The 16,515-nt window shown below is 34.3% G+C and overlaps 2 protein-coding genes and 2 long non-coding RNA genes across 5 annotated transcripts in view; 3 read left to right on the top strand and 1 right to left on the bottom strand.

The window, feature by feature from the left end:
* Positions 1-6,482, top strand: part of LOC309476245 (uncharacterized protein) — a 68,474-nt gene extending 61,992 nt beyond the window's left edge. Inside the window, exons 2-4 of the mRNA XM_082139517.1 lie at positions 250-660; positions 1,564-1,680; positions 5,533-6,482. Of these exons, the coding sequence (XP_081995643.1) occupies positions 250-660; positions 1,564-1,680; positions 5,533-5,609 (605 nt within the window). The 3' untranslated portion in view covers positions 5,610-6,482. The remainder of the gene's footprint in view (positions 1-249; positions 661-1,563; positions 1,681-5,532) is intronic.
* LOC309476055 (uncharacterized protein) overlaps positions 1-16,515 on the bottom strand; it is a 298,593-nt gene that overhangs the window by 99,689 nt on the left and 182,389 nt on the right. The window lies entirely within an intron of this gene.
* On the top strand, positions 1,762-3,421 carry LOC309476772. Its single transcript, XR_014198352.1, has 2 exons — positions 1,762-2,294; positions 3,123-3,421. It is a non-coding gene; the product is annotated as an uncharacterized lncRNA (long non-coding RNA).
* LOC309476553 lies at positions 10,609-12,586 on the top strand. The gene is made up of 3 exons (XR_014198268.1): positions 10,609-11,771; positions 11,853-11,899; positions 12,029-12,586. It is a non-coding gene; the product is annotated as an uncharacterized lncRNA (long non-coding RNA).

Below are 16,515 nucleotides of genomic sequence, written 5' to 3'. Positions count from 1 at the left end.
GCAAATATGCAATATTAATATGCAATATGTGAATCAAGATGTGTGTTGTATGGTATATAATATGATGTATAATACACACCTTATAACCTATAATATGTATTTTTTCTGATGAGTGAATGTGTGAATGTGTGTTTTTATGCTGCTTGTTTGATCTGTAGAGAAACATTCACAGCACTTTCCTGTTGTATATATTCCTACTCGTGTCTGTCATAGACATGACTTATAATTTTCTGTTGATTTTTTCTCCAGGTGCGTCTGGTGTTGATACAGAAGAAGTGTCAGTGATGGAGGGATATTCAGTCACTCTAAACACTGGTGTTCAAACAAACCAACAAAAAAAGATTGAATGGTATTATCGCATCCCTCAAATCACTCGCATCGCTCAAATGACTCAAATCGCTCAAATCGCTCAAATCGCTCAAATCAATGGAGTAAAAGTAAGTAAAAGTAAGATTTGTACAGATCTGTGTAAAGAAAATAATAAAAGTAATGAAGTTACTGAGAGATTCAGAGACAGACTGAAGCTGGATCATCAGACTGGATCTCTGACCATCATGAACATCAGAAACACAGACTCTGGAGAATATAAACTAAAGATCATCAGCATCAAGGACAGCAGCTGCAGTCGCCGTGTAAAGCTCTTCAAAGTTTCTGTTACTGGTGAGTCATGATGTTTAAATCATATCATCATGTGTAGGAGCCATAATGCTATTAATAATGTTACTCAATGTCATGGCTTTATGTAACTATTTGTCTGTACTCGCTCCTGTGGTAAAGGGAAAGAATTGCACCCCTTTTGTGTATTTTCCTGAAGGTAGCCATCTTAAACAGGAAGTGATGTGGCCAGGGACACGGGGAAGGAGACAGTTTTTTTGACCTATTCATAATGATAACAAACAAACTAGATTTGTACACATTTACAATTTATTTGGACTCTATAGTGAACTAAAAACAATGAGTATGAAATAATAGATGCATTTAAACAGATGGAATATACATTTCTACAGTATAATATTGCAAAATAAGCACATTATACATCTAAAGTATTTATAATGATTTGAACACTTCTGATCATTATGAGATAAACTGACAGACTACAAGATCTTTACACATTTAAACAGATGGAAAGAACTGGAATGAACAGAACAAAACTAACTGGTAAAAACTAATGGATCATCAGTGGAAAAAGTTGAAAGTGATTCTGTTCTGTTTAATGACGCAGATAAAGAGAAAAAGCTCTGAATGTCACTGATATAATAAACATGTAGTGTCTTCCTTTTCTTCTTTAGCCACTTCCATGAGGGAAAGTATCTTTGTTACAAAAAGGTGAAAACTTAAAGACAAAACTCTCTTTCCAAAACAAGCAGTGTGGTGTAATGTAGTTAGACCTGTACAAGCGCTTTCACGTTATTGTAATGGGTGGAGATTATGCTAACTTTGCTTTTATCTTTATAGCTGTGCTGTGGAGTCTGTTATTCTTTTATATTTACAACGATTGTTAGAGCTGTATCTTTATCATTGTCATTATAGTTATGTTTTTGGTGTGTGACTCTTGTGTTTCAGCTCCAGGTCCGCTTTTAGTTGCTCTAACAGCAGGAATATTAGGAGTTGTCACTGTTCTTCTTCTCCTGGCTGTAACAGCTGGTGTGATTTACTATCGCCACAGGAGCTCTACAAGAGGCAAGTATTATAGTGAGAGGAAAATGTTGTCTTCTTTATTTAGTGTGTGTGTGTGGAAAAAAAAGGATGAGGTAAGAGGTAAAATACTGCCTATGTCTTTGTAGAAATCTTATGAGATTCTCAGTTGAGTGCTAGTGCAATAAAAATCCTTTCATTTTATCCGTTGGGAAATTGATTTCTAATGATAGATTATAAGGGTCAATGACGTGACACCTACATTTTCTGTCCGATTGCATTTTTTCAGGCAAAAACGGGTTTAAATGCATAAAAAGATACTGTATATTTGTAGTACCTCTCCCATGTATGTACTCACTTTAACTCATCAAAAACCTTTACTTATTTGTTATTTTTTTTGTCATTTAAAGTGTCAAAACATCATGTGGTGCAACCGTCCGGCCATAACTTCTGTTTTGAAAGCGTCTTTGAAATTACTCTGAATTTATAAAAAAAAAAATATTTAAAACTATTTGGCATGATTTCCAAAATGTTTTGTAACCCTTTAAAAAAAATTCAGAGCATTTGTATTTATATTTCCATCATAATATACAAACAAACTTTGTCCGATGATGTCCATTTTATGAAATATCATGTGGTGCGACCATCAAGGAACTACCGTTTTGGGGCTTTTGTGTTGAAAACTATTCAAACACAGGAAGTTACATCATATACCAATTTACCAAGGACCCATGGAAGCAGCAAGCATGTTTGTAATTCTCTCAAATAAAAAAAATAAAAAATAAACCTCTGTAACGGTTGGTATGTAGTTGCCACATTTGGATGTCATGTGGTATGACCTCATAATTTTTTTAATATTAAAGTTATTTCTACAAAGATATATTTTTATTATAAATTTCATAGTGACCTTTTTTGGGAAGCTAGCTTGTTTTGTTTAGGTGGCCAATTCTGCCTGTAAATTTTGACTGAATTTGAAAATATCATGTGGTGCGACCAAATATCGTGTGGTGCGACCACTGCAGACTGTTTTCCATGATAGATATATGTTCTAGATTGGCAGTTTTATGCTTTTATATTCAATTGACGGTTTATATAAAAAAAAGTACTTTACTTTAATATCATTTGGAATAGATTTTTATGCAATTTGGGATTTAAAAAAAAAAAAATTCAGAAAGTTTATGTTTACTCTTTGTACAATATGAGAAAAATGCAACAAAAAAAATAGAGCATGTAATTTCAGTTTAGTAATAATAATTTATTAGTAGTGTATTTATTATTGCCTATTTATTTATTTAAAACTATTTTAATCTATTTTACCAGATGCCACTGCCAAGCAAAAAAATTCTGACCCTGCAGCAAGAGCGGAGTACCTTGATAGGAGAAGAGTGAAATATTATTACAGTTTAAAATATCTGTATTCTATGTGAATATAGTAAAGTGTAACTTATTCCTGTGATCAAAGCTGAATTTCAGCATTGTTAATTCAGTCTTCAGTGTCACATGATCCTTCAGAAATCATTCTAATATGTAACCCTGGACCACAAAACCACTTAATGGGTCAATGTCACATGGGTCAATTTTTTGAAATTGAGATTTATACATCATATGAAAGCTGAATAAATAAGTTTTCCATTGATGTATGATTTGTTAAGATAGAACAATATTTGGCCGATACAACTGAAAATCTGGAATCTGAGGGTGCTACAAAATCAAAACATTGAGAAAATCGCCTTTAAAGTTGTCCATTTATGTTTGCGATATTGCTATATTCACTCACAAAAATAAATGTTTTTTTTATATTTACGGTAGGACATTTACAAAATATGAAACATGATCTTTATTTAATATCCTAATGATTTTTGGAATAAAAGAAAAATCGATAATTTTTACCCATACAATGTATTGCTGGCTATTGCCACAAATACCCAGTGCGACTTGTGACTGGTTTTGTGATCCAGGGTCACTAATGATTTGCTGCTCAAGAAACATTTCTGATTATCAATATTCATATTTTTGTGGAAACTGTGATACATTTTATTGATTGATTGATTGATAGCACTTTATTGTCCGTGTACACGAAAATTTGTCTTGCAATACAAGCTCCAACAGTTACAACGCAACAACCTACAAAAAAGCTAAAAACATCTAAGCATCAGTAACAACATAAATAGATAATTAATATGATGGGGGGCCCTGCCCTGCAAGAGTGGTCTTCAATAGCCATAAAAATATAGATGAAAGTGGGTGGGAATTAACACTTCTTTACTCTCCCGTATTGATTCAGCAGAGATATAGACAGAGGAACAAATGAGTGTTTATATTTGTTCTTTCTGCATTCTGGGGCCCTATAACGCCTCCCGGAGGGCAGGAGTTGATACGCCCGCTGCAACACATGGGAAGAGTCCTGTGAGATTTTGTCAGCCAGTCTGATGGTGTGCAGTAAATGGCTTTATATGTCAGGATTATTTGATGAATAGAAAGTTCAAAAGAACAGCATTTATTTGAAATAGAATCTTTCGTAACATTATAGCCAAAATATCTTTACTGTCACTTTTAATCAACTGAATGTGTCCTTGATTAATAAAAGTATTAATTACTTAAACAAAACAAACTATTGACCCCAAATGTTACCTGTATACAATACTTTTATGAAATAATTTATATCTATAACATTATTATTTGTTAGAAAGAAATTCTAAGTCAAGTTAAATTAAATGGTGCACTTGTGTTTGTGATGTGATTTTTATTAAAAAAAAATGTTTATAAAATGTTTATGTTCAGGAAAATTCTGTGAAATTTGTATAAAATCTGGTTTAAATCTCTTTTTTTGTATAAAATGTATTGTTCATTGATTTCTTTAAATAGATTTTTAACTATATTAAGGTCTTTGTGTCATTTGGAGCGACCACTTATCATGTGGTGCGACCAATAAAAGCAATCACTGTATTAAATTTAAAATAAAATATCTTATTTCTGTGGCTGAAATATGAATCACTGATACAGTATGCTTTAGTAAATATTTTTTTAAACATTTATATCAGTTTTATGTGATTTACAGGAAAAAGAAGTCTGTTAACTAGATTTAAGAAGTCAACTCAGAAATTCTAGAACAAAAAATTAGATCATTATTTACAAAAACTCAAAAGCAATGCAAATACTTGGTTTCTAAACACTTTAATTACTAAGAACTTGTAAAAAAAATGTTTAAGCATGTTAAGGAAATTAATAAATTTTAAGATAAATCACGGTCACACCACATGACATTTTTTAAGGCTACGGACAATTCATCTAGATGAAAAAACACTAAAATCACTTAAATTAAAATTTTTAACTGAATTTAGGTGTACACAACATCCTTAATGTTTGAACAATTGCAACAGGTATTAATTTTTTTTTGTATTTTAAAATTGGCCTGTCGAAAATCCTTATACGACCCATAAACCTTTAAAATACAGCCCTACTGTGAGCTACAATGATGATATTTGCTGTTGTTGAAGCCGTCAGCCTGCATTATTATTTTTTATTATTTTCAAAATAATCATTTTTAACTGTGGAATTTGTTAAAGTAAAACTACATTACCCATGATGCTGTACAGAAAATATTCAACCAATCAGGGAGTCGAAACCAGCTCCGCCCACTTCCATGAAATAATTGCCATAATCGAGTCCATCTCCATACGCTCTCATATACTTCAATATTTGAATATACTGTATAAAAGCATTTCTGCTCTTCTGCTGTAAACTTTCACATGAATGATTGACGTTTCCATCAAAATGATGAAATAAACATTCCAGACTGAACACTGATTGATGAAAGTTGTACTGATCTCATGAGTTTCTGTTACTGTTGTTCATGTTTCACTCTTTAAAAATCTGTAGTTTATTGTTTCCTCACAGACGGAGAAAGATCACGTGATCCGAGAGAATCCCAACAGGATCATCGTGAATCTGCAACATTGTTTTCATTGAGGTGAATCATCAAAAAAACACTTCAGCTGTTAACCTTTAATCTGAAATACTTTATGTGTTCATCATAAAGCTCTTTTCACATTTTACATGGAAATATTAACCGACCTGTTACTGGAAGCACATAAAATGTAGGAAATTTAGATGAATGTTACTTACATTATCTGATAGTTGCAGCGTATAAACCTGGGATAGATTAACATTTATCATTTATCATGCTTATTATAATAAGTGCCTTGTTTCAGAGGATGGATTAGGTGTTTGTTGAAGGTTGAGAAGGAGTTCAGTGTTTCTGAACTGAAGATTCTGATAGAGACTCATTATAATGGAAACACTAGGCGGCGCTTATTCACTGTAGTTACTCCATTATTATTCAATTCAACAATAACATACTTATTATCTTGATACATCCATAGAACAAATGCTTTGTGATATTTAGGAAGATGGAAACACTCAAATCAACATTTAACACTATATTTGCACTGTGACAACTTAAACCTTTAAGACAAACCGACATGAGCTCTCGGCACAGTCAACATCATTATTTCATTTACAAATGTATTAAATGCACTAATGTGAAGAAGATTTGCACTACACATCTTGTACTGTCAGTTTTTACTTGACTTGTTATCAATGTACTGTATTTGCATAATACAATGTGAAAAGTGTATAAAAACGTAAACGTTTGTATTGTGATTCAGGCAGAGCAAGTTTATTTGGTTCATTAGAACCCATATGTGGTGTTCAGGTCATTTTTGTCCGGAGAAGATTTTCTTTTTCCTGAAAATACTAGTTACTGTTATCGCTTTGGACTGAAACTTAGTGACTTGTTTCACAAATGGTATAAATACTTCTGAAATGTTTTGTGACAATTTTCTTTATTTTTTTAGGGGGGGTTTTGTCACCTTGTCACTCTTGTGGTGTTCCCGGTCAAAAATGACCGGACTACAAAAAAATTTTCACCAGGAATTTTGTTTTGAAAAACTTTTATTTTGTACAATATGCCACAGAGTTACACTTGTGGTGTTCCACTGGGCCATTGAGGGCCATTGTTTCAATGGGCCATTGAAAGTGAATGGGAGAGACCAATGCAACCAATGAATGGAACAACACAAAATATGTATCATTTTAAATCTTAGAATCTCAGCTTTTTAATGCATCTAATCACTTTGATCAACTCCTAACGACTGCTGAGTTATCACTCTGAAAACGGAGTGTACCCCCCGCAGGCGCCACCTAGCTGCGAAATAAATAATCATAATATTTTTCAAAAATATTACCTTGATCAACTTAAAATAGGTGTCATTTGAAAGCTTAGAATCTGAAATTTACAATGAATGTAGCAAATTTGATAAACTCCTAAGTAGTGCTGAGTTATTTGCTAAAAAATAGAAGAAAAAAAAATTCATAATTTATAAACTACTTTTTTTGTATTACATTCAGCAATATGTCAAATACATCATACAGCTCAGATAGTCCTGTGTCATATGTCATTTGAAAGGTCTCAGTGAGTAGAATACAACAAGCATAATTGTTTCAGGCTTTTTACTAAACTTGAGCGAGGTTTTTGTAAAAGAAGCCCTTCAAGAGACCCATGTGTAAACCATACATGGATGATGGAATTTTAGACACATTTCCGCTCGTAACTTCATGAAACATACATCGATCATGAAAAATAGCACATTGTTATTTACAGCAGGAGCTCACGATTAAAAAGAGCCCAAACTCAATATATTCCATCAATCAGATCTAAAGATATTCCTCATGGCGTTCTAACACAGAAAATACCACAGACACACCTAGCCAAGTATATACTCATGAAGCACTCGCGTTTGCTTTTCGCTCATAACTTCACGAAGCATGCACAGATCGTAGAAAACTTTACATCATTATTTTCAGCAGACTATCACGATTAAAAAGAGCCCAAACTCAGCATAATCCATCACTCAGATCTAAAGATATTCCTAATGGAGTTGTAACACACGAACCCCAACAGGTGCACACAGAGTCTTGAATATAGATGTAGCCTAGCACTTATGTCGCGTTTTAACTCGTAACTCAATGAAGCATGCATAAATTGTGGGAAATGGCACATCATTATTTACATGAGATTGTTAAGATTAAAAAGAGCCCAAACTCACCATAATCCATCACTCAGATCTAGATATTCCTCATGGACTTCTAACACATGTCTCTCCCATTCACTTTCAATGGCCAATTGAAACAATGGCTCTCTATGGCCCAGTGGAACACCACAAGTGTAACTCTGTGCCATTTTGTACAAAATAAAAGTTTTTCAAAACAAAATTCCTGGTGAAAAATTAAAGTAGACTAGTGTGATCAACAGTGCCAATTTTCTTCAGATTTTATTTTATTTTTCCAAAATTATTAAAAAAGAATGTTTTTTTTACTCAAAAATTGAGATGCCTACTCTCAAATAAATGAGGCCTACAATTAATCAGATGCAAATAGAAATATAAAACCAGTCCTAATTGGAAGAGAACAAGTGGACAAAAAGATTGAATCCAATATTGGGTGATAATATTGCATTACGAGTGATTTATAAGCTATTTTTTGTAGGCCGGTCATTTTTGACCGGGAACACCACGGGGGAAATTGGGTTGTGAACACCACACAAGGGTTACAGTCTTTATGGAGAAAATGAATTGGAAAAATACTTCTTGAATCTGGTTGTCACTTTTACTCTTTATTTGCATGTTTGTATTGTAAGTGTATCATTTTTACTGTTGCTTTTAATAACAGAATGTGAATAAATGCAACATGTTAAATGTTCTGTTGTCATTTTAATTTGAGTTAAAATTTTTGTAATTTTGATTTTGTCCTTTTTATATTTTATAATTTTATATGTCCATAGTTAATTTTTTTTTTATATATATATACAGTTTTAGTGCATTTCTGATTATAATGTAAAAAGTTGTAAAGGGCAATTGTAGCGTAAAATAAATTATTTGATTATTGTAATAATATTTTTTTAATAAAAATAATTATTTATTTATATAATTTATTTATTAATAATTCTTTTTTTTCTTTTTTTTTTACAAAGTTACTAATATTTATGTCTTAAATTCTTTGAAAAGTTAAAACCCTCAAGCTTTAAACATTTCAAAGCTTTTCTTCACATTATGTTTACTGTTTCACACACTAATAATCTATTACACTAATTTGACACAGTGTGTGATTTAAGACTGTAAATATGAGAGACTTTAACAGTCGCTTCTGGAACAATCTAGAAACACAGATTTTACAGACCTCACTGCAGTACATGAGATCCAGGGGGCGGTGTTGGATCCAGATATGAGGGGTGGAGATTGGTAGGTTCAGGGGTGGGTTTAGGGATTGGGGGTGGAGATGGGTAGTGTAATGGGAATTTTTGATTTTCGTTGATTTACAGTATTGATTTTCGTTTATTTCAGTAAGACATTGAAATGATCCTTGCTGGACTGTACGTGGTCTGCCAACATATGACTAATGTGTGTGTGTTTTTAAACACTGGGAAACAGGTGAGACGTCAGGAGGAGGCAGATTGAAAAGGGACCCAATTTAGAACTTGTGAGTTTGTAAGAGTATCAGAAAACTAGCAGGGAAGCCTCTCCTTGTTTAGATAAGGGCCTGTAAGCAAAAGACCTTGAAAGCAGTATAAAGACTCCTCTGCCCTCCCTCTCGTCGTCACACTTGTTCCACAGACTGTACTTGTGACTTCTGTGTGGCAACTGGGCCTTCTTGCAAGAATAAAATACTTTTTAATGATCATTTGAATTTCAGAGTGTCTCTTACGCAGTTGATGATTGTTTAATGAATTTTTGCCACAACAGTAGGTTTAGGTATATGTAAGGTTGGAGGAGTTGATAAGTTAATCATTTAAGCAATAAAAGTTTTACATCAAAGTTCTCAGATCCTCCAGAAAAGTGAGATGGTCCTCACTGCAGAACACGAAATCAAGGGGGAGGAGTTAGATCCAGATCCAACTCCTCCCCCTTGATTTCGTGTTCTGCAGTGAGGACCATCTCACTTTTCTGGAGGATCTGAGAACTTTGATGTAAAACTTTTATTGCTTAAATTATCTGTTAGTTTAAGGTATGAGAGTTTTGATTTTATTTTATTGTTTATTAAGCTATTCTAAAAAATATAAATAATGTGTTCATGATATATCACTTTCACTGTGTGAGGTTTGATTGTGATAGGAGTAAAGGAAAAAATAAGTCCATTAGGGTGTATTTTGGGCATATTCGATTAGTGTATAGCTCATTTGCATATTCAAATTCATTTTCAAAGAAACTAGTAATACAAAATGTTTTACTTTTCTTGTAGACTTTAATTGTGTAAAGTTTTATTGTGGTAGGAGTAAAGTAAAAAATTAAGCCTATGCGGGTGTATTTTGGGTAGCCTATATTTGATTAGTGTATAGCTCATTTGCATATTCAAATTCATTTTCAAAGAAACTTGTAATACAATTTCTTTTACTTTTCATGGGTACTAACATTGTGTAAAGTTTCATTTTGATAGGAGTAAAGCAAGAAAATAGCCCCATTGGGGTGTATTGTTGCCTGGCCTTATTGGCACACATCTCGGATTGATGAGAATTTAACATATTTCCTCAACTAGAATTTCTTAGGACTTTTAGTATGTTGTTCTGGACACCTCATAGAAATGATCTATGCTGAAAAAAACCTTTTACAATTAGTTCTATTTTTGGCTCCAAAATGAATTACTGTTACATTCCCAATTAATTTTCTAGGGGCAAAAGGGAAAGTAACTTTAAAGCAAAAATGAACAGCGACAAAGAGAAGTTAACCTATCTGAGTCCCAGCACACAATTCACAAAGTAAGATTTTGTATACATTTATTTACAATAAACAAGTGATAAATACAGTGCAAAAAGAATCCTAAACAAACAACTACAAAAAAATTTTTTTTTTTAATTAAATGAAGCGTGTTCTTCAGGAGTGGGTAAAGCCAAAACAACAAACAAAAGATCACTAACTGGGGCCTGTTTCAGAAAGGAGGTTCAACCAACTCTGAGTTAAAACTTGAACTCTGAGTTGACTTACCCTGAGATGGGAAACTCTGAGTTTTCGGTTACAGAACAGCTGAAATGAGTTAGTTCAATCAACTCTGAGTTGAGCGTGTGCACCACAACTAGAAATAACCATTATCAATGGAGCGCAGATATTATGAGTCACCATGGCAACAGCGCCAGACAAAAAGAGGTCTTCATATTTCTCACCAGCAGAACTGGATGTGCTTCTGCAAGCATATGGAGAGTACGAATTTATTACTGTAATTTTACAGTATTAGAACATTAATACTGTAATTTAATTAAAGGGATTACTCTTAATTCTTCAGTAATTTAAAGTAAAATCTGATGTAATTGCATTAGACTATAGAACAATTCTGTATAGGCTATTTAACATACATTTTTAAAAGGTATATTTTTAATGTAACCTTCTCCCTCTACACACTTTGGTCAATTCAAGAATAATTCATGCAATTGTATATTGTTTATTTGAAAGCATTAAATGTGCAGTTTCTTGTCTCTCCTTGTATTGTTCAAGTGGTTGAGGTTGATATGGGATTTATTAATAAGTAGACCAATACTTTCTAAAGATAGTCATTATTTCATTAATCTAATTACACGGTTGAAGATGTCATTTGTAGTTAGTAATACAAGTAACTTACCCAACTGTTATAATATCAGAGGTGAAACTGGAAGAACAGTATGTTATTCAACCTCATTTTAATTTTCATGTAGGGGCAATCCTGCAGGTATTAAAAGAACATGGCAGCAGCTGAAAATTAAATATGAAAACATAATTCAATCAGGTAAGGCTTGAGCATATCATGGGTGTAGGCTACCTGACTTTACAAACATTTGACATATTAAATAACTAAATAGCATCCAGTGTCTAGCAGTGCAGCAGCATTTTTGGCTGAGGGAATTCCTGGAGAGACTTCAGAGCCAGTCACTCCCGATGATCCAAGGGCCTTCATCAAATATTAGAGGTTTACATATTATGTGTTATTTTTTATAGGCTATTTTTGATATTTCCATTTATTTTACTTTGGGTTGGGTTTTTTTGTTGGTCCCAACAGATTCTGATGGTAATATCTGTCTTTTGGAGCCTCCTGTCCCAACAGAACCCCAGGCAGTTGTAAGTCGCCAACTCAATACACCAGACATTATGATAAATAGTGTTATAAAGTTATACTCAACCAAATGCTCATCTTCACAGGACGATGGGGATAAAGAGTTTCTGCTGCCACAGAGAGGCCTACAGAGGTAATGTTAATATTATGTGTATACACATCAAACAATCTACACATTCTGATTTTTTCACATTTTTATGTGGAGAATCAAAGTTTAAATCTAAGTATAAACGTGTATTCGTATCTCTCCCCCCGCCCCCAGAGTGTGGAAGAACAGCAGGAGGACGGTCCATCAACTTCTGGTGCACAGATGAACACAGTTCAGTGATTTCCAGTAAATGCCACAGTTTAATTCTGTAGAATTTGTTTAGAACTACATTATGTAACTCTAATCTTCTACTGTGTTTTTAGTTGCCAGTTAAGGAGTTATATAGACTTCATCTTATAAAAAAAAAAAAAACAGCAGTAAAAATAGCAATATTTTATTTATTAATAAAAGATTAATTGTATTAATAAAAATGTACTGAAAGAATGAATGAGGTGTTTAAACACCACTTCCTCTTTAAAAAGGGGGAGGAGACTGAAATAAACTCTGGGTTTACCGAAGAAAACCTGCTCCCGACCAGGTTAGGTTCACAGAGTAAGTTACCATGGTAACTGACTCTGAGTATAAGTTACCTCTCTTTCAGAAACGGGCTTGACTTACTCTGCTTTCTCAGGTTTAACATACCTCCCATTCTGAAACAGAAAACCCAGAGTTTCCCTCATTTCAGGGTTAACATACTCAGAGTTTTCACTTAACCTCCTTTCTGAAACAGGCCCCAGGTAGAAGGAAAATCTAATTAACCTACAACAATAAACACAAATAAACAACAGAACTCTTACCTTACTTCCTAGCTAACAAAGAAACAGGAGAAAATGGGAATAAAAGAAAATGAATAGCAGACAAACAACTCAAAGCTGTCACTACAGCCACAACACATTTAAGTTTGAGCTTGTTTCTAAGCTTAACACATCAAGCTGCTGTCACTACAGCCATAACACCACATTTAAGCTTAACACACCAACAAGAGCAACACTCTGGCACTGGCAACATCAACAGTCTCAAGCTCTTGGGAGAAGAAATCTCTCTATCTCTTCTTCTTCTTCTTCTAATGGAGTTTTATGGTGGTTGGCAAACCAACTTTCGGTGCATTATGGACTGGAGTGTGAAGCACTAATAATCGCTTAGAAATTAACCATTTAAACAATAGTGTGTAAGAGATTGAACTTTTCTTTTTTTTCTTTTTTTTTTAGGCAAGGCAAGGCAAGGCAAGGCAAGTTTATTTATATAGCACATTTCATACACAATGGCAATTCAAAGTGCTTTACATAGAAGAAATTAAAATAATGAAAAGAAATAAGAATAATTAAAACAGTTTAGAAAAATAAAATAAAATACAGTACTTTTAAAAAATAAAAAAGAATATTTATTATAGATCTTTCTTTCAAAGGATTCCCTTAAGACTTAAATCTTTCAACCTTCTTTTAACCTTCAATCTTCTTACGACTTCCATCTATCAACTTTCCTTTAACTTTCTTTTCTCCCTCATTTACTCACACGTTCTTTCCACTTTCTTTAGCACTTTAGCACTGCGTTCACATTCTTTCTCAGACGAAAACTTTAATATCGTCATTTAAATACTGTTCTACTTTCAAACCCACATTAATCACTTTCACATTATCACCTTCTGAGTGGGCATTTACAGTTTCGGGCTAAATGCCCTGCTGACATAGGAGAAATTAAAATAATTAAAAGAAATAAGAATAATTAAAACAGTTTAGAAAAATAGAGTGTAAAATACAGTACAGTACAAACAGTCGGACGAACAGCGGCACAGTGCTCATTCAGTAAATGCACAGCTAAACAGAAGTGTTTTGAGTCTGGATTTGAATGTGACCACTGTAGGAGCACATCTGATCTCTTCTGGAAGCTGGTTCCAGCTGTGGCTGGCATAATAGCTAAAAGCAGACTCACCATGCTTAGAGTGAACCCTTGGTATTTCTAGCTGATATGATCCTAATGATCTGAGTGATCTGTTGGGTTTATATTCAGTGAGCATATCTGCAATGTATTGAGGTCCTAGGCCATTGAATGATTTATATACCAGTAATAATACTTTGAAATCAATCCTAAATCTAACTGGGAGCCAGTGTAAAGACCTGAGGACTGGTGTGATATGTTCATATTTTCTGGTTCTGCTCAGAATCCTAGCGGCAGCGTTCTGTATGAGCTGCAACTGTCTTATGGTCTTTTTGGGAAGGCCAGTGAGGAGTCCATTACAATAATCCACCCTGCTGGTGATGAAAGCATGCACAAGTTTCTCTAAGTCTTGTCTGGAAACAAAGCATCTAATTCTTGCAATATTTTTCAGATGATAGTATGCTGATTTAGTTATTGCTTTGACATGACTACTGAAACTAAGGTCTGACTCTAGTGTCACACCAAGATTCCTGACTTGATGTTTAGTTGTTTTACCCCTAGAGTGAAGGTATGTGTTCACTTTGAGAACTTCATCTTTGTTTCCAAACGCAATAACTTCAGTTTTGTCTTTGTTTAATTGAAGAAAGTTTTGACACATCCAACTGTTGACTTCGTCAATGCATCGGCACAGGGAGTCAATGGGGCTGTAATCGTTAGGCGATAGGGCTAAGTACAGCTGTGTGTCGTCTGCATAGCTGTGGTAAGCAATTTGGTTATTTCTCATTATTTGGCTCATTGGGAGCATATACAGGTTGAACAGGAGTGGCGCAAGAATTGAGCCTTGAGGGACTCCGCATGTCATGGATGTCCACTCAGACTTATGGTCTCCTATACTCACATAATAACCTCTCCCATCTAAGTATGACCTGAACCATTTTAGGACTATCCCAGAAAGCCCCACCCAGTTTTCCAGCCTGTCAAGAAGTATGTTGTGATCGACAGTGTCAAATGCAGCACTGAGGTCGAGTAGTACCAGCACTGATAATTTGCCTGAATCAGTATTTAAGCGAATATCGTTTATTATCTTTATGAGCGCTGTCTCTGTGCTGTGATGCGGTCGGAAACCAGATTGAAAATTATCAAAGTATCCATTCGAGCTTAAGAATTTGTTCAGCTGATTGAAGACAACTTTTTCAATGATCTTGCCTATGAAAGGAAGATTTGAGATCGGTCTATAGTTGCTTAATATGGTCTTATCCAGATTGCTCTTTTTCAGGAGGGGCTTGACAACTGCAGTTTTCAGGGAGTTTGGAAAACTCCCAGAGAGAAGTGAGGCATTTACCACTTCTAGAAGATCTGCTTCTAAACTGTTTAGCACAATTTTGAAGAAAGATGTGGGAAGTGTGTCAAGGGCGCATGTTGATGTTTTAAGGTGTTGTACGGTTTCTTCCAAAATTTTGCCATCAATTTCTTTGAAGTCAGACATAGTAACTACTTTCTCAGGTGGTCTGATCTGTCTGACCTCAGTGCAACTCAAGGATGTGCTGATCACCTTTCTGATATTATTGATTTTCTCAGAGAAGAAAGAAGCAAACTCACTGCACTTGCTGTTTGAGAGCATTTCACTAGGAATCTGGCTTGGGGGGTTTGTCAGTCTCTCTACAGTAGCAAAAAGAGTGCGTGTGTTGTTTAAATTGCTGTTTATAATATTTGAGAAGAAAGTCTGTCTAGCTTTGCCTAGTTCCATATTGAAAGCATGAAGGCTGTCTTTGTAGATGTTATAATGGACTACAAGTTTTGTCTTCCGCCACATGCGCTCTGCTTTTCTGCATTGTCTTTTCATATGTTGCACTGCTGTTGAGTTTCTCCAAGGTGCTTTTTGTCTGCCACTCTTCTTCCTGACTTTAACAGGAGCAATATCATCAATTATATTTTTAACTTTTGAGTTAAAAGAATCAAGGAGAAAATCAACAGAGTCAGCAGATATGCTTGGTGTTAAGGATATAGCCTTCATAAATAGTACACTAGTGTTCTCATTTAAGCATCTCTTCTTGACAGACACAGATTTAGCTTCAGTGGCAGGAGAGATCAATATATCAAAGAAAATACAGAAATGATCAGACAGTGCTACATCCTTAATAACAATCGATGAAATGTTTAGACCCTTACTGATAAGTAAATCTAGAGTGTGTCCATGATTGTGTGTGGGTCCATGTACATGCTGAGTCAGATCAAAAGTTTTTAAAACAGTTTTGATTTCTTTTGCCATATTGTTTTCTGCATTATCTATGTGAATGTTAAAATCTCCAGCAATGGCAAAACAGTCAAACTCTGAGGTAATTGTTGATAACAGTTCTGTAAAGTCCTCAGCAAAGGCTGGAGAATATTTTGGAGGCCTGTAAATAATGATAAGTAAAATGCGAGGAGCACCTTTTAACACAGTACCCAGATATTCGAAAGACGGGTAATTCCCAAATGATATTTGCTTACATTGATAGATATCTTTAAAAAGAGCAGCTAGACCCCCACCTCTCTTAACAGCTCTGCAGACACTCATAAAAGTAAAGTTAGGAGGGGCTGTTTCATTGAGGATTGTTGCACTGCAGCTGTATTCTAGCCAGGTTTCATTTAGAAACATAAAGTCCAGGTTGTTTGTGGTTATTAAGTCGTTGACTAGAAGTGATTTATTTTTAAGTGAGCGAATGTTTAAAAGTGCTAACTTAACAGTCTTACTTTTTGTCCCCACAGCAATCTTAGTTTGACATGTAATAGGCACCAGATTAGTT

This window comes from Leuciscus leuciscus, assembly GCF_965113295.1.
Source record: "Leuciscus leuciscus genome assembly, chromosome: 15".
NCBI classification, from domain to species: Eukaryota; Metazoa; Chordata; class Actinopteri; order Cypriniformes; family Leuciscidae; genus Leuciscus; species Leuciscus leuciscus.
Note: the sequence above shows the minus strand (reverse complement) of the source record. Positions and strands in the feature narration are given on the sequence as shown.